This window comes from Marmota flaviventris, chromosome 8 (assembly GCF_047511675.1).
Source record: "Marmota flaviventris isolate mMarFla1 chromosome 8, mMarFla1.hap1, whole genome shotgun sequence".
Taxonomy (NCBI): domain Eukaryota; kingdom Metazoa; phylum Chordata; class Mammalia; order Rodentia; family Sciuridae; genus Marmota; species Marmota flaviventris.
Window position 1 is genome coordinate 41,497,497 of NC_092505.1, and position 18,608 is coordinate 41,516,104.

At 36.9% G+C, this 18,608-nt stretch overlaps 1 protein-coding gene across 1 annotated transcript in view; it reads left to right on the forward strand.

Moving 5' to 3' along the window:
- Vps8 (VPS8 subunit of CORVET complex) overlaps positions 1-18,608 on the forward strand; it is a 252,940-nt gene that overhangs the window by 143,816 nt on the left and 90,516 nt on the right. Inside the window, exon 36 of the mRNA XM_027951524.2 lies at positions 16,485-16,632. Within this exon, the coding sequence (XP_027807325.1) occupies positions 16,485-16,632 (148 nt within the window). The remainder of the gene's footprint in view (positions 1-16,484; positions 16,633-18,608) is intronic.

An 18,608-nucleotide genomic window follows, 5' to 3' on the forward strand; every position in this document is an offset into this window, starting at 1 on the left:
ATCCTCTAAATTAGTATAAATATGTATTAGCATAACCAGAGAGGCTTTTGAAATTTCAAAAACACCACAGAATGATTGAGGGTGGGGATATTTTAATGCACACTTAAAGTTGAACACTAACTTTCTTAATCTTTTTTTTTTTTTGAGTACAAGGGATTGAACTCAGGGGCACTCAACCACTGATCCACATCCCTATTCCTATTTTGTATTTTATTTAGAAACAGGGTCTCACTGAATTGCTTGGCACCTTACTTTTGTTGAGGATGGCTTTGAATTCACCATTCTCCTGCCTCTGTCTCCCAAACCTTTGGGATCTTAGGCATGCACCACTGCCCCCGGCAAACTTTCCTAATCTTAAGTGTAATATCTGAAGATGTTATTTTCATATTAGACATAAAAATCTTAGGTTTCATTATAATATACACTCCTTATTTACTTACTTTAGCAATTATAATATCAATTTTAGTTATTTTAGTATTCTGTGCTACTTTTAAATATCAAAATACCAGTAATTCTGTTGATCAGGATAATTTTTGGAAAGTTTAGTCATTTACATCTTGAGCAAGCTGTGCTGCATTTAAATTTAGAGTCAAGCAAATGTGTAGGTAAAAAGCAGTCTGACTGCATATGTCATTCTACCCCAGTTCAAGACCTTTTCAAAGTATCTGTTTGGATTTCAAGTTCTCAGATTATTACTGAGGCTAAGACATTTTTTATTTTAATTTCTATTCATTATTTGTATTGCTCTCAGAATGAGTTTGGGCCCCTGTCTACTTCTAGGATTAGCTGATGGAGATATTGTAGAATTGGGGTTGGGGGTAGAAGGGAAGGGAGAGAGTTGGAAAGAGAATGGCGGAGAACTGAGTAGGGGAGACCAGAGAAAAGTCGGAGACTGAACTGATAGAAGAGGAGAGAAGCACCCAGCATCCAGGAAGAGTATTTCCCTGCTCTTTCTCCAGGTCCTGGCCCCCTCTGTTCCCATGGCCAAATTCCATCTGTCCCTTACCCATGCTTTGTCCAGTGTTAAGCTCTTCTCTAGGATAATTTATTTTAACCAAGTCTTTTCCCCAACCATCCTGCCTAAAGAGACTCGTGCTGGCAGAACAAAGGAAGCTCAACTTTGAACTTGGCATTTTCTCAAATGCAAGGAAGTATAGTCATGGTGGTGACCAGATATCATTTTTTTAGAAAAAAAATTATCAATATTAGGTAATGTAAATATCATTATAGTCATTTGCTTGTGGTGTCATGATTGCTGCTTAAGCTTCTCAGTAATAAAAATGACAAATAACAGAAGGATAGAGGTGTTCAATGGAAAGACTTTCTTGGTTATTACCTATACCTAGATTTAAAAGATTCTAATTAGATGAGACCCTTTAAGAATACTGCGAAAGTTGTTTTGTTCACTAGCAAACCACAAAATTCTTATACTTAAGAAGCAAATATATTTTATATCCCTAAAGTAACCCTAAACCTGGATAGTTACTCCAAATTAAGTTGTCACATGAATCCTCTCCTGTGATATCAGTTCAGCTGCAGCAGCCTTCTCTGACATTCCTGGGAAAGAAGCAGTACACCCAGAGCCCTCTGCTTCCCTCCCCATAAAAAGCAGGGTGACCTAGAATGACTTCACTCTGACAGCAGCCAAATCTCCAGCATTGCTTTTTGCCTAACAGAAGTAAAGAGCCTTGAATTAACCAGATTGATACTTTAGCTACACTTTAAAAAAGAGTTCATGTTCTGTTAATCCACCTCCAGATGTCAAAGACCTCATTCTGCTTTGAAAGCCCTGGTTCCTGAATTCATCAGACTTTATCCTCTTACTTTGTGTCTAATACAGGAGTCAAACATCAATTCAGATTATGCTTTAAGTTTGTTTTTTCAATTTGATGTTTGGCCTTTCTATAATTTTTAGGTTAAAAGTATTTTAAGGCTGGGGATATAGCTCAGTGGTAAAGTGCTTCCCAAACATGTATGAGAGAGACCCTGGGTTCAAAGCCCAGCACCAAAAAACAAACAAACAAAAAACCCAGTAAATAATTGTATCTCAACCTAACCTATTAAAGCCTGTTTACCTATAGTGTAAATATATAATACTAGTAATATATTGAATTCTGGATTAAGGGAGAGAAATAAAGAAGGTTGAGTTCAGAGGAAGTAAAGAAAGAAGTTGTTTTTGCTTTCTTGTTTTCAGAGCTATTCTCTGACAAAGACTCAACGTTATTTAGAAAAATATATGCCTTTTTTTTCCTATGGGGAAAGGACAGAATGAGGAACATTTTTAGGGGAATAGTAAAATGATTTTTAGGGGTACTTGGTGGGTTTGGAGAATAGACAGAGGCCTGGAACAAAATCTGTTTGGCCCACAGAGTGGACAGTAGTATGTCAAGGATTACCTATGGGACCAAAGTGGAGGACAATTTCTCTAGAAGTCCATTTAGGTGTGTTGACAGACTTCCGTCCCTTCCCAAGATGTGACTTCAGTTAATGAAGAGTCAGGAAGCAAGAGGAGATTGTTTCTCCTTGGTGGGCTGGACTTTAGGCAGAAAAGGGGGAAATGCAATAGAAGGGGAGACACAGAACATAGGAGGAACCTGGGATCTGAGGTAGGTTATAGGGCCTCTCAGCATGTCAAAGCACCCAGTTTGGGGGTATCATTTTCTGGGACCCAACACTGTATTTGTTGACTAACCTAAAGGATTAAAGTCTTGTCAGGCACTGGGAAAACTAAGGAGGTATGAGAAAAGATGTAGGAACAAAAGAACATTAAAAAATAGGTATTTGGCCCAGCCTCACAGCTTTCGAAGGCAGCCAACTTTACACTATTTTTGCCTGCCTTTCTTTCTTTCTTTCTTTCTTTTCTTTTCTTAAGCAATAGATTTTTTTTTTTAAAGCTCCAGGTTTTTTCCCCCATGAAACGTCTATACTAGCATTCTGGAAAGTAGGGAAAATGAAAGAAAAGTTATTTTGAGTTATTTTGATCTTTTTGAATGGAAGGAACATTTTTAAGATATCAACCCTCTGTGTTAAATAACATTTCAAAATTAAGATGAAAGATTGTAACATTATAAATGTTCATGAACATTAATATATTAAAACACATTCCTTCTTCAATGAGTGCCTTCAGTGGCCAAGATGATTGTCAGCTTGGTCAGTTTTCCTTGTCGATGTCAGATATTTTAGTATTTTATTAGAAGTTCAAATTCTACCTAACATCATCTAATTAACCACTTATAAGAACATGTCATATCCGAATGTTGCTTTTTTGTTGTTCTTGCCCCCAAAGCTTGAGTGAATAAGATCTCATTCCTGTATATACAGTTTGTGCATATTTGATTTAACATTTATATCAAGTTATTTTTGAGGGAGTAGTTTTTCATTTTGTTAACAACATTTTTAAAGTAACAAATCATCCAGTTAAATTCATATGTATATATTTGTTTCTTTATCCAATTTCTTTAAGTTATCTTTGTTATATAATAATTTCATCACCAGAATGACTTGAAGTATTGGTGGCATCTGTATATGGAAAGATTAAATAGTTTTGCAGGGAGATGTGGTTAATCCTCCAGAAACAAATTACTTGCTTGAATTGAGGCCAACAGCTTGGGAGAAAGGATTTGCATCCTCTTCCAGTTCTGTCCTTTGGACAGCTGCTGAACAGAGGCCTACTCCACCCCCCACTCCCTTGCTCCCGCTGGCCACCAATTCTTACAGTTTGGATATTCTCACATCCAGATGCATGCCTGTTGTGCAGTGGGCATGCCTAAAGGATAATACAAAAGGATGCTGATGTGTTTTGTGAGGCCTGGAGCTGTATAGGAATAAAGAGAACTTGCAAATATATTTATATTCAAAATATTATCAGTGTGATATTCCTGGTAATGTCAGTTTAGCCTTTGTTAACAAAGTCCTAGAGGCCTCTGAGATATGTATTACTATATTTTTGAAGGGGAAAAAAAACACATAAAATGTCACATTGTATTTTTAAGTCTTTAATCAAAACACAATAAACATTGAACTTTGCTAAGAAAATGAGTAACTTTGCCAAAAAGCAAAATATAGATTATGGAAATGGTTATACACTGGAATTTAGTTTAATCTGTCAGTATTACTGTGGATCTTTTTGAATGGAAGGAACATTTTTAAGATATCACCCCTCTGTGTTAAATATTTCGAAATTAAGATGAAAGATTGTAACATTATAAATGTTCATGAACATTAACATATTAAAACACATTCCTTCTTCAATGAGTGCCTTCAGTGGCCAAGGTGATTGTCAGCTTGCTCAGTTTTCCTTGTAGGTATCAGATTTTTGTTAGTATTTTATTAGAAGCTGAAATTCTACCTAACATCATCTAATTCTCCCTCCTCGTTCCACCTTGTGTATATGCATTTATTTCTTGATTCCTTTATTTAGTAGTTATTTATTGTGAGATTCATGTTCGTAATCAGTTTTCCTAACCCAAACCTGTCTCCTCTCCTTTATTTTATGTCTTAGTAAATGGTGTCATCTACCCATCTATTTTATTTAATTTGGGAATAACCACAGCATACTAAGTACTATGGCTGGCGTGGGAGATAAAAAGGTGAATAAAGGCTCTGCCTTTAGAGCATTGACATTCTAATGGAGGAGTAAGCTGGCAATTCTAGTGTGTCTTGAGCGAGTGATGATCAGTGTCTTCAGTGCCAAAAGTGATGATCATATTTTCACTTTCTTGACTCATTGCTACTTAGCCTTCTCAGCCACACCACATAGAGCCACTCCTCAAAATCTATAAACTGTCTTTTCTGTATCTCTCACATGTGAATCCTCCTCTTGTCTACACCCACAGTGTCCAGTTTCAAGCACTCAGCATCTCTCCTGGTTTTTGTAGCTGGTTTCCCATCCAGCCTTACTAATGCTGCTGTTTCCGTTTTCAACAAACAAATAATGATAATGTCCCCCTCCCTTCTCACAGTTCTTTCATTTCCTATTACCCAAAGTGAGATCCAAACTCTTGTTGTACAGGCCCTTCCTTTTTTTTTATTCTAATTAGATATACATGACAATAGAATGCATTTTGACATATTGTACACAAATGGAACACAACTTCTTCCTCTGGCTGTACATGGTGCAGAGTCACTCCAGTAGTGTAATCATACATGTATATAGGGTAATAATGTCTTGTCTCATTCTACCATCCTTCCATCCCCAAACCCCCACCTCTCCCCTCACTACCCTCTACACAAAAAAGTTCCTTCATTCTTCCCTACTCCCCACCCTACTATGGATTAGCATCTGCTTATCAGAGAAAACATTCGGCTTTCAGTTTTTTGGGATTAGTTTATTTCACTTAGCATGATACTCTCTAGTCTTACCCATTTGCCTTCAAATGCCATAATTTCATTCTTCTTTAAGGCTGAATAATATTCCATTGTGTATATGTACCACATTTTCTTTATCCATTCGTTTGTTTAAGGGAATCTAGGTTGGTCTATAGTTAGCTACTGTGAATTGAGCTGCTATAAACATTGATGTGGCTGCATCACTGTAGTATGCTGATTTAAGTCCTTTGGGTATAAACTAAGGAGTAGGATAGCTGGGTCAAATGAAGTTTCCATTCCAAGTTTTCTGAGGAATCTCCATACTGCTTTCCACAGTAGTTGCACCAGTTTGCAGTCCTACCAGCAATGTATGAGTGTACCTTTTTCCCCACATTCTCACCAATACTTATTATTGCTTGTAGTCTTGATAATTGCCATGCTGACTAGAGTGAGATGAAATTTTAGAGTAGTTTTGTTTTGCATTTCTCTAATTGCTACAGATGGTGAACACTTCTTCATATGTTTGTTGATTAAATTGTATTTTTTTCTTCTATAAATAAGAGACCCAGAATAACCAAAGCTATCTACAGCAAGAAGAGTGAAGCAAGAGGCATCACAATACCAGACTTTAAACTATAGTATTAGAGCAATAGTAACAAAAATGGCATGGTATTGGTACCTTCTATTTTGTATCATTGGTCTACGTGACTATGTAGACCAATGATACAAAATAGAAGACACAGAGACTAACCCACATAAATATGGTTATCTCATGCTAGACAGAGACACCAGAAACATATACTGGAGAAAAGATAGCCGGTTTAACAAATGGTGCTGGGAAAACTGGAAATCCACAGGTAGTAAAATGAAATTAAACCTCTGTCATCCTGCACAAAAATCAATTCAAAAGTGTATCAAAGACTTAGACACTAGAACAGAGACCTTGTGCCTAACAGAAGAAAAAGTAGGCCCAAACCTTCATCATGTTGGTTTAGGACCTGACTTCCTTAATAAGGCTCCTAAAGCACAAGAAATAAAATAAGAACCAATAAATGGAATGGATTCAAACTAAAAAAACTTATTCTCGGCAAAGGAAACAATCAATAACGTAATGAGAGAGCCTACAGAATGGGAAAAAATCTTTACCACATATACCTCAGATAGAGCACTAGTCTCCAGGATATATAAATATTAGAGTAGTTTTGATTTGCAAAAACTTAACACCAAAAAAACAAATAACCCAATCAATAAATGGGCTAAGGAACTGCACAGGTCCTTCTTGATTGGTTCAGGCCTGCTTGTCCAGCTTCATTGTCTTCCATCCTTTTCTCCTTTGTTCCTCAGCAGTTCTGAACTACTTGCTCTTAGGATACATATTGTCATTCCTCCTCTGAATACATGTTCCTCCCTCTGTCCATTTTGTTTTCTTGAGAGCAATTTACCTATTTTTAAAAAGTTATAAAGCTATGTGCTTTGATCCAGTGATTCCATTTTGGAAAATATTTTTTAAGGAAATACTTTGAAATTAAAAAGTAATACTAAAATATCTATATTAACATTTATAATAGAAAAAGCTATTTTTAAAAGGGGAGTTATGGAAAGATGGCCCCTAATATGTAAACTTAATTGAATACCAAGTTGGCAAACATAGCAATGTGAATTTAAAAATAAATTTACATTGGAAAAATATGTAACATTTAATAGTATGCCACATACTGTTTGTGTGATTGAATAATAGAAAGAGAATATGTAGAAACATGGATAGCTTAATGATCACTTTGTTCTTTTCCCCCATAAATTAGTTTGAGTTAATAATAAAAATGAGAGTAGTTGTTGGTACTTTGGAAGGGTTCTTTGCTTTTCAAATTTCTGATACAATGAAAACTGGCATGTAAGTGCTATATATTAAAATTTCAAAATATTTGCTTTATTTTTACTTAAATAGTATTTCCAAATATATTACCCTATTTTGCAATGCAAAGGACATGTTTTAAGGTATCCTGTGTCATACATACTGTTATGTATGTTACTCTTTTCTATTCATTGCTAGTGTGTTTTGTCTCTCTTTTTCTTTTACTCATTATCTGCCTTCTTTGGTTTCAGTTGGACATTTTCTATGAATCCATTTTTTAATCTCAACATAAAAGCTTACACTTTTTTTAACCTTTTTAGTGCTTGTTCTTTGTTAGAAGTACACATTATAATTCATCCAAGTTCAATTACAAATACTACTGTAGCATTTCATGGGTAGTACAAATATCTTATAATAGAGTCTTCTTAATTCTTCCCTGCCATCCCTTATAACTGTCATTCATTTCACTTTTCCATGTACAATCACTGGATGCATTATTGCTATTCTTTCAAACAAACCATTATCTAGTAGGTCAGTTAATAATAAGAAAAATGAAAGATTTTTTTAATGTTCACTATGCCTTCTCTAATCCTCTTCATTTCTTTATGTAGATTCAAGGTTCTGCTCTATATCACTTTCCTTCTTGTAAGGCACATTTCTTGCAAGGCAGGTCTAACAGCAGCACATTCCTTCCAATTTTTCTTCACTTTTGAGAGATAGTTTTGCTGGATGCAAAATTCTAGGGTGATGGGGTATTGTTTCTTTTCTTTAAATACTTGAAATATTTCATTCTACTCACCTCTTGTTTGCATGATTTTTGAAGAGAAGTCTGTTGTAATTTTCATCCTTGCTCCTCTACAAGTAAGGTAGGTAAGGTATTCCATGTACCTCCTTCCCTGTGACCAGCCTCTGCTAAGATTTTCTTTTTCTGCAGTTCAAATGTGATATGCCTGGGGGTGGATTTTTTTTTATATATTTATTCTGCTTGGTGTTCTTTGAGTTTCTTGGATCTGTGGTTTGTTGTCTGTCATTAATTTTTGGAAAACTGACATGTTTTAAATCTTTCTTCTTTCCTTTCCTTCCTATTACCATTAAGCATATGTTACACCCTTTACCCCACCTACTGAAGTGAGACAGGGACTCTAGTTGCCTATTTTGCTTCCCCAAGTTAATTAGACTCTGATGAAACCCCACTCAGACTCTGATAAAATACTTTTCCCCGAGGGCAGGTGTATTAGTTTGCTCAGGCTGCCTTAACAAAGTACCTCAAACTGGATGACTTAAACAACAGAAACTTATGGTTTCTCAGTTCTGGATGCTGCAAGTATGAGATCAAGTTGTTGGCAGGATTGTTTCCTACCCAAGGCTGCAAGGAAGTTCTGTTCTGTGCCTCTCCCCCAGCTTCTGGTGGATTGCTGCAATCTGGCACCCCTAGACTCTGAGAAGCACCACACTGATCTTGGCCTTCATCTAAACCAGAATTCCCCCTGTGTGTGTCTGTGTCATTTTCTCTTCTTATAAGGACATTGTCATATTGGATTAAGGACCAACCCTGCCCCAGTGTGACCTTATCCTAACTTATCCTGTTAATTACAACTGCGAAGACAATTTCCAAATGATGTCACATTTTGAGATACTGAGAGTTATACTTCAGTTTATGGATTTGGGGGAAAACAGAATTTATCATGTGTTTTTGAGAAGAACAAAATGCTGTGGGCATGTTTTAAAATGTCTACTTTCCCCCTTCCCCAGGTAGAAACAGGAGATATTTTTTTCTCTGATCTTTACAGTAAGAACACGGTGGTTCTCAGGGGGAAGGGGGCTAAACTCCAGAAGTGTGGGAACCCTCCAAAGACTGAACCCCCTGGAATTTTTAACTTTCAAATTTGTCTATGATGAACCTTCATCAATTTGTCAATGACAGTTTTAAATTTTCCTACCCCATTCTGACTCCAGAAGCCACAGTATCTGCTCCCACACTTATGCTCCAATAAGATGTGATTTTCTGTACCAACCTCTCTGTCTTTTTCTAGTTTGGGGGACAACAGTTTGCCCTTGCCCTAATTCTTGGATGGAGCTAAGAAGTGTTGTTGATTTTTCACTTCAACATTCTTCATGTGAGCATGGAATGACTATTTACATGCCAGACCAGAAACCAAAAGTCTTTGTTTGTTGTATGTGCAGTTTTATGTGGTCATCATAATAATGTATAGTAGTCTGCCCTAGCATCAGTTCCAAAACCACTTCTGGAATTTGTTTGGTTTAAAGATAGGGTCACAGAATTGCCTCTTATGTGTGTCTTTCATTTCCAACTTTGACCTGAGGGAGAGATTGGCATCAAATTTCTCACCTAACCCTGGAAGTATACCAGTTTAGGTATTATGTTAAAGATGCCACTGCCTATATATTTCTAGTCTTTCTCAACTTGGGCCAGACAACCCTTGTGAATGTGATGACTGGCAGATTTTTGTGGTAAGGAGAACTTTACATTAGGAAAAATATACATGATGAAAATGACTACAGAAATTATTATTATCATTACTTATTATAGTACTTTGGAAAAATTTTAGTTACCCTATGGGTGTTTCTGGTTTTGGAGATTGAACCCCAAGTTATACAACCAGCACCACTGTGGGTTTTTAATTGAAATCTATATAGCATTGGAATGATCCAAATACTCTCTCTACCTGATATATTTATGAAAATAAATGGTTGTCTAAAATCATCAAGCTTTTATATTTCTTAGCTTATGAAGTCTGTTCTTCCTGCCTGTTCAGGAGAATAATTAAAACAATACTTTCTTTTTCATGAATGTCAGAGGAATAACAAAAATTTTATTAACTTTTGAAGAAGTACATTTTGCCACTTGATTAGTGCAAACCAGGAAATGAGAAATGACCAAAATCCCTTAAAGCCAACTCTCTTAGATCTACTGTTGCATTAGTTTGGTGTGGCAGAATCTTTGCTATCAGATGGAATCATGTGCTTGTCTGCTTCCGTCTGTGCCTCATAAAAGTTTATAAGGGATTGTAGCTGCTCTTATCTGAGGGACTTCTGGCAACTGTTCACAAGATGAAGGGTCATCATGGACAGTAAGAGACCAAAGGATGCCATTGGATTTCTTATTGTCAGAGTATAGATTTCCATCTAAGACAATTGCTTAGCAGGTTATAGGCATTTTTTTTTTTATGTTTCATATAAATTTTCTACGTGTTGTCTTTGCCTTCTGTAAGAATCACATTTTAAGTATTTTTCAGGCAGATCGGCACACTTGTATGTTTTATTCAGCTGGCACAGGATTACATTATGGCAATTTTAATATGAAATGTGCTTGAGAAGCTGAAAGCTCAGTCTACAGACCTTGTGAAGCAACTTGATTTGAATGAAAGCTACAGAAAAAATAGTTTTCTTTATTTTCATGTATTGTGAGTGATATAGTTAAGTTCTTAATCTAAAAGGGACTGAGTGGTCCTTTGTATGCCACACCTCAAGGACTGGATGTATGGGAATGAGTAGGGTGTTGAAGCAGATAGGATTTAGGCTAAGCTAAAGTGGCCTAAATTGTCTAAACAAGTACAGAGAGAGAAATTTCCCTCCCTAGTGATATGGAAGAAGAGCTTGGGCTGGCCTGCATGTGTGCAGTTTTTAGACAGGAGGGGGCACTGATCAAGCCCTTTTCACCCCAACACATTTATTTTCCATGTCAAATGTTAGGAAGTCAGAATTTTAGTTTTAGAATCATATTAATTTAAGTTGTAAAATACTTATATTTTTATCCTTCCCTAGAAATGGTCTGATGTTCAAGGTTATAATTTAAAATGATTTTCATATCCTGGATAACAGAATATATTCTTAAACGTGAATTTCAGAGTACATGGGGGTTGTGTATGCTCAGGTGCACATGTGTCACAAGGCATATGTGTGTTTTCTTTTAAAGCTGACAAAAGAAAGCATGTATATGTTTTTATATACATGTAAGTTTACCTTTATAGCCAATGAAATTGTTAAAATAGATTCCCCAAATAGTAGATGAGGTTTAGGTCTAAAAGTCATAATCTTGACAGCCACTGATGTTAGTAGTATGTATGTAGCATAAATGGTAGCTAATAGAAGACTAATAGAAATAGCTTTGGCAAGTGAATATAACAGATCATGTTTATGTGCAGGATTTATAAGCAGTAGGCAGAAATAATGTAAATTTATTAATACTACAGCTTATTTATTGAAGTTTTGATTATGTTGATATTGCCTAATCATTTCCCATCAGCCACATTATTTCCCTCATAAGTGAATGCATCAAAATCTATTCATTAGAATTATTTGCTTGGTTTGATGCATATCCACATCTTCTGCTTTTATAAATGGTTTTGTCAATAAATGTTCTGAGAAGAATTAAGTACTGTGATTCATCAGCAGGTGCTTATGTCTAATCTTAATCTGCTCCATAGTCTTGCATTTATAAGACATATTAACAGAAATCTGATATAGATAAAATACTAATAACACCACCAGTTTGGCACAAACATCTGGAAAGTATACTGGCTTACCCAAATGTGGAGACACATTGGTTAACATTCCTGTTTTCTTCTGCCTAATAACATTTTGGTACACAAACATGTTACTCCAAGAAGATATAAGAAAAAAACAAATTGCTTTGTCATAAAAACATATTGGGGAGGTTCCTTCACATATAAAGCAAGCAGTTGGACACCAACTTCAGTTTAACTCAATTTTCCATTGTCTGCTGTGGTTAGTGTCATATTCCTGGGGTTAAGGACTCAGTTCACGAAACTGCTCCCACTTCAGATGCTGATCACAAGCCCTAGATTGTTACCTGTGCTTCTGACTGACTGGCTATAAATTGGGATTCCCATGACCCCTTACTTGATTAATTTACTAGGAGGACTCACAGAACTCAGGAAGACACCTTACTTAACATGTGCAGTTTATTAGGAAGAATATTACAAAGGATAGAAAAGCAAAGGGAGGTGGAAGAGATGCACAGGGCAGGGCATGTGGGAAGATGCAAGAGTTTCCAGGACCTCTCACTACTATAAGAATCTCCACATACTCAGCAGTCTGGAAGCACTCCAAACCCCTCCCTTTTGGGTTCTTATGGATGCTTTATTATGTAGGCATGATTGATTAACTCATTGGCCATTGTTGATACATGCAACTTTGAACTCCTGTCTCCCCAGAGATGGATGGGTAGTGGAACTGAAAGTTCCAACCTCTGACCACATGGTTTGTTCCCCTGGCAACTAGACCCCTATCCAGAGGGTATCCTGGAGTCTGTAGCCACCAATCATCTCATTAGCATAAAAAAAAAGATACTTACTACTTTGGAGTTCCCAAAGATTTCAACTTCTGTGTGCTCAAAACCAAGGACAGAGACCAAGTATGTATTTCTTATTACGCAACAACATCACAGTCCCACATCATAAAGAACTGGATTTATCATGTGTGTCTTTTAGAAAATTTCTTCATCTAGAATTTTCTAATAGAATTTGTTCCTAGCTGTCTGTGGAGCTAGTAGCCTTAGTCCCTGTAATTCTCACCCCTCTGTTGTTTCCCTCTGTTTGGAAGGCAGTCCAGTGCACTATTTCCTGTCAGTTTAGTTACATTTACATGCATTTTCTGAGCACTGTTATATGCCAAGATGCTGGGGAATGCTGTGCTAATGCTGAGGAAATAATAATGAATGCAGCATGGTCATTGCTTTTATGGAGCTGATAGTATAGTTGGGGACACAAGCACTTAAACAGATACTTTTCAAGTTATATGGTAAGAATTTAGGTGGTGATATATAGAGAGAATAGCTAGGCACTGCTGGGTGCAGTGATGCATACCTGTAATCCCAGCAGCTCAGAGGATCTCAAGTTCAAGATGAGCCTCACCAATTTGGTGAGACCCTGTCTCAAAAGAAAAAATAAAAAGGGGATGAGAATGTAGCTCAATGGTAGAATATTGATGGGTTCAATCTCCCGTACCACCACCACCACCCAAAAAGGTAGAGAATAGTCAGTCACTTAAAAAAAAATTCTATATGAAAGGCAGTTGTTGAGATACAACAACAACAAAATTTTTTTTTCAACTGAAAACTTGATCTTTGGAATTTATAGTCAACTTTGGAAATACTGAATTTGCCCATATCATGAGCAATCTATGCCATTAAAGTAGACCAGATAAGTTTGTGTCTTTCCACAATGTCAGAATTTATAGAATAACAATAAATTCACAGGCTACATCAATTTTATTGGCTTTAATTCACTGAATTTTCATGGTTCCCTTGGTAGCTGTGAGCAGGGCATTCAAAAGTTCATTTATTTCATTCCAATCTTAATTATCAATATCTACAACATTCAAGTCACATCACACTTTACACAAAAATATATAGGTTACAGAAAAACTGAAAAAGTTAAGCAAGCACAGGGTTTCAAGAAGCCCTACTAGGAGCAAAGGCAGAGAGCAGACACAAATGCAAACAGTCATCTTTACATGGTCAGATATGATTCCGGGTTCCAGCCACAGAACTTGTTCCAGGTGAGGAACTGTCCAGAGTTCAGAATTTGTTCAAGGTGAGTGCCCCTGGCAGCAGGCAGTTTCAAAGTGGGCCACATCAAGCATGGCTATGGAGCTGAGCTAAAGCTACTAGGACAGAGTCAGAAGTTCCTGACCTGTCACTCTCAGGATGTAATTCACCAAATGGTCTGATGACAAGTTGGTGTGTGATGCTATACCGCTCTCTTAGGTGTCTCTCCTTTTATGTATTTCAAATGAGGGGGTTGCACCAGAAGTGATCTAGGGAGTTCCACCGTGATGGGGGGCAGGGACCTCAACTCAGGACAAGTGGAGTTCTTGACAGACACTGCAGAAATAAATTTAAGAGCTGGGCACAGTGGTGCATGCCTGTAATCCCAGCAGTCAGGAGCCTAAAGCTGGGGGATGGCAAGTTCAAAGCCGGTCTCAGCAACTTAGCGAGGTCCTAAGCAACTCAGCGAGACAACTGTCTCTAAATAAAAAACAGAAAGGAGTTTGGGGTTGTGGCTCAGTGGTTAAGTGCCACTGGGTTCAATCCCTAGTACCAAAAAAAAAAAAAAAAATCATTTAAGGACATGCCAGTTAGAGGCACAGATTTATTTGAAAGCAGAGACACATTCAAGGGATAATATGAGCTATTTTGAAATTGAGAAGTCTTTGTGGTAAAGCAAGGAATACATTCAGGGAGAAAGCAGTCCATTTCAACTGTGACAAGCTGCAATCCCTTGGTCTGGGATGTTAATATTGATAGAGGGACAGTAGCTAGAAGCTGAACTAGAGGTGGACTTAGGGTGCAGTTACACAATTTTGTGCCAGTTTCCCCTACACTTTCACATTACCCTCTCATCATGTTTCTTTTGTGGGCAAGGACACGAGCCAAATATGAGCTTGGTTGCTAAGGAGTTGATTGTTTTTGCATTGCAGTGGTTCATGGGTGCTTCTCTTTTGAGACTCAGTATCTTTCTCTGTATCCCAAAATTCTTATCTATCTCAGCATCATTTGGTGGTATGGTGTGTCCAGTGATTGGACTTATAGGCCTGGTTTCCCTGATGTGGAGTTGATACAATTATGCATCTGAGTCCGTTTGGTAATTTTTAGTAGCACAGTTAATTTATTTATCAGTTGTACTTGTGCTATGCAGCTGAGGTTATTCTGTGTATTTGCCTAGATGAGTTACCAAGTCGTTCTGCCTTAGCACTTGTAGTCAAAATGAAGTAACTCAGGGCAAACTGCTGCTTTATAAAATGGAGTAATGTAGGGCAGGGCACAGCCTGAAAGGTACTGTTCTAAACAACATGGAATAACTCAGAGCAGGGCATAGTCTGCTGTCCACCACCCCCTCAGCAAGAATTGAAAACCTCAAGCAGCAGAAAGTTCATCTCTGACTTCTGATCAAGACTGACTATCACTGAGCTAATAAGTTAGGAAAGATTCCCTATGTCTGAATATAATCCCTCTTTCTGTAACTCAAGCCTCTTATTAGTAATAAGAAGAGTGCTGCTTACCATCATTTATAGAACACTTATCAAATCCAGATCCTTTTCTCTGGAATGCAGAGATTCCCACATTGTGACGATTGCAAGTGTGTTTAGAGACTGAAACCTCAGCTCCCAAGACAGAGGGTCCCCTGGGAGTACCCTATGAGTAATCCTGTTTCACTTGTATGAGCCGTACAATGTCAACATTTTCTATATGTCATGATATGAGAAAAGCTGGAAACTACTGCTTTAGACAACAACTGTCTTTTTTTCAGAAGTCTTGTTTCCCTTGCATTCATTTTTTTCTTATTAACCCTATTCCATTTCTTTACATATGGAGCTTTGGTTTAGGAATTCTGAAGAGAAGATAGAACTCTAAGAAGGAACTGACATATATAACATATATACATATATACATATATATATATATATATATATATGTAGTTGTAGTTGGACATAGTACCCTTATTTTATTTATTTATTTATTTTTATTTGGTACTGAGGATCGAACCCAGGCCTCGCATGTGCATGGCGAGCACTCTACCGCTGAGCCACAACCCTATCCCCAGAACTGACTTCTTTTGAAGCTAGAAAGAAAATTCTTAGATATCCAATGAGCAGAAGCTAATTTCCTGAATAGTTCTTTTTGGCCACCAGGAGTTGAGTGCCTGGCATGGTAAAACTACTACTACCAAAGCTTTGGGGTAAGCCTTATGAATAGTGTGCTTTGTGAATAGTTGGAATACAAGGCAAATTAGCCTATAAATATGGTATACCTATTATACCTCACTTTTAACAGTAAACAAGAACATTAGCCCTTACTATATGCTAGGCGCTGGTTGACTTTGAAAATTCGTAAGTGAGAAGCTACAAGATGCCTGCCCTCATAGAATTTGTTGCCTTAGAGAAAATAAAGAAGTAATACAACATGGTGGGATCGGTAGTGTGAGAGAAAGATAGTAATAACAGTTGGTGAGACTTAAGTTACTCATGGGTCAAATTGTTTAGACTGACTGGAGTCTCTTTCTTTTAGATCAAAGTATAACTTTTGGTATGACTTAAAACTGAATTTCTTTTCCTTAATTATTCAGTATAAACTGAGAAATATTTCTATTTAGCATGTCTCTAATGTACTGTATAGTTTATCCAGATAATGCTAGTTACATTGAGACTTTGAATCCACATTTTTACCTGACCAGAAGGAAGTCTTGGTTTCAACTTAAAACACTTTTTGCCTGTATCCTTTAATTATAAAGTGCAATTAAATAATGCTAAATTTAGTACTCTTCTTGCCTTTTGTTTTCAGGGAAGGTATTCATGTAAATCAAGAATTGCTACAAATTTCTCCCTGTATTACAGAGCAGTTTATTGAGCTTTTGTGTCAGTTCAACCCAAACCAAGTCATAGAGACACTGCAAGTCCTTGAGTGCTACCGCCTAGAAGAAACTATTCAGGTAAGTTTTGTACACGCCAACAGCATACAACAGACAGGAGTCAACTTTTCTATTTTCTAGGCGAGCAAAGGGAAACTCAAATATGAAGTTATTATAGAAGCTGAGAGCTAGTAAGTGGTAGTGCCTGAGGTTGAACCTGGATAGTCTAACCCCTTGCATGCAATAATTGTGATGAACTGCTTTCCTATTCATTCTGTTAAAATCAGAAACAACGTGTGTTCATCCCTGTTTTGAATCTGACTTTATAGAAATTCTGGCTAACACAATAAGCCTATAAAAAGGACTCAGTACTAAATATTGAAAGGAAAAGACCAAGCTGTTGTATTCAGATAGTGATGATGAGACAGTCATGTTGAACCATAAAACTGAGTAGGCTAAATAGCAATCCAGTAGCTTTAACTTTAACTTTAACTCTTCATTGTCTTGATTGACTTCCCATATTTTCTACTGTTTCCAAATGAGAGTGTGTGTGTGTGTGTGTGTGTGTGTGTGTGTGTGCGTGCATGCGCGTGCACGTGCATTTGTACCCACACACATATCAGTGCAATAATACAACATTAGAGGTGTTCCCCATTTGAAAGTTATTACAAAATAGCCTCTCTCTCTTTCTTCCTCCCTCCCTCCCTCTGTTCCTTCCTTCTTTTTTTTTTTTTTTTTTTTTTTTGGTGGGGCAGGGTACTGGGAATTGAACCCAGGGGCATTTAACCACTGAGCCACATTCCTACCCTTTTGGGTATTTTATTTAGAGACAGGGTCTCGCTGAGTTGCTTAGGGCCTCACTAAGTTGCTAGGCTGGCTTTGAACTTGAGCTCCTCCTGCCTCAGCCTCCCCAGCCACTGAGATTACAGAAGTGTGCCAGCATGCCCAGCTAGCATCTCTTTTCTCTTGCTATCAACAGAAACTTGTATTTTCTGCATTATCTCCTGAACTGCCCACATACTTTTAAAAAATATTTATAAAATGTTTCAAATATTTAGAAATGTGCAAAATATCAAATATGTATATATCCACTAACTCAATTTTATATTTTTTTAACATTTTGTCAGGCTGGCTTCATATCTTTGTTGTCTTGTTTATTCTAAAAATAAAGCAAAGGGTAGCTGGCAAAGATTTTCTCTCATTCTGTAGGCTCTCTCTTTACATTCTTTTTTCCTTTGCTGTACAGAAGCTTTTTAATTTAATGCCATCCCACTTATTGATTCTTGGTTTTATTTCTTAAGCTTTAGGAGTCTTATAAAAAAATCTATGTCAGCTAGTCTTCCCACAGGGAATTAATAACCAGAATAGAAAGAACTCAAAAAACTTTACACCAAAAAAACTAATAACTCTCTCAATAAATAGGCAAAAGATTTAAATAGATATTTCTCAAAAGAAGAAATACGAATGGCCAACAAATATATGAAAAAATGATTAATATCCTTAGCAATCAGGGAGATGCAAAGCTAGCGTAATGTAATGGGAAAAGTGTGTGTATGAGGGGGAGCAGATCCCACAAAAATAGAGTAGAGGAAAGGGATTTAGGGGGAGGGTAGAACAATAGTAAAAGGGAGGAACTGTAGAATGAAATTGAAAAAATTTGCTATGTACATATATGAATATACCATAGTGAATTCTACTTTTGTGTATGTCTATAAAGGACCAATTAAGAAAAACATTGAATAAATAGAGGGAAGACCAGTATAGCAGTGGAAGGGAAGAAGGGACAGGGAAGAGGGGAGGGAATGAGGAAAAAAGAAAACTACATGGGGATTTCATTTCACCCTAGTTAGAATGGAGCAAGCCCTGTTATATGCATTTATAAATATATCAAAACGGCCCCATTATTATGTATAAACTATAAAACACTAATAAAACATTTTTTTTAAAAAAGGAAGCACCTTTTGTCCCTTTCCCTCTTCTCTTCTGAGGTCATCACCAGCCTAAAGGTGGTGTTTATCCTTTCAGTCCATGATTTTCATCTTTCCCCTATATATGTA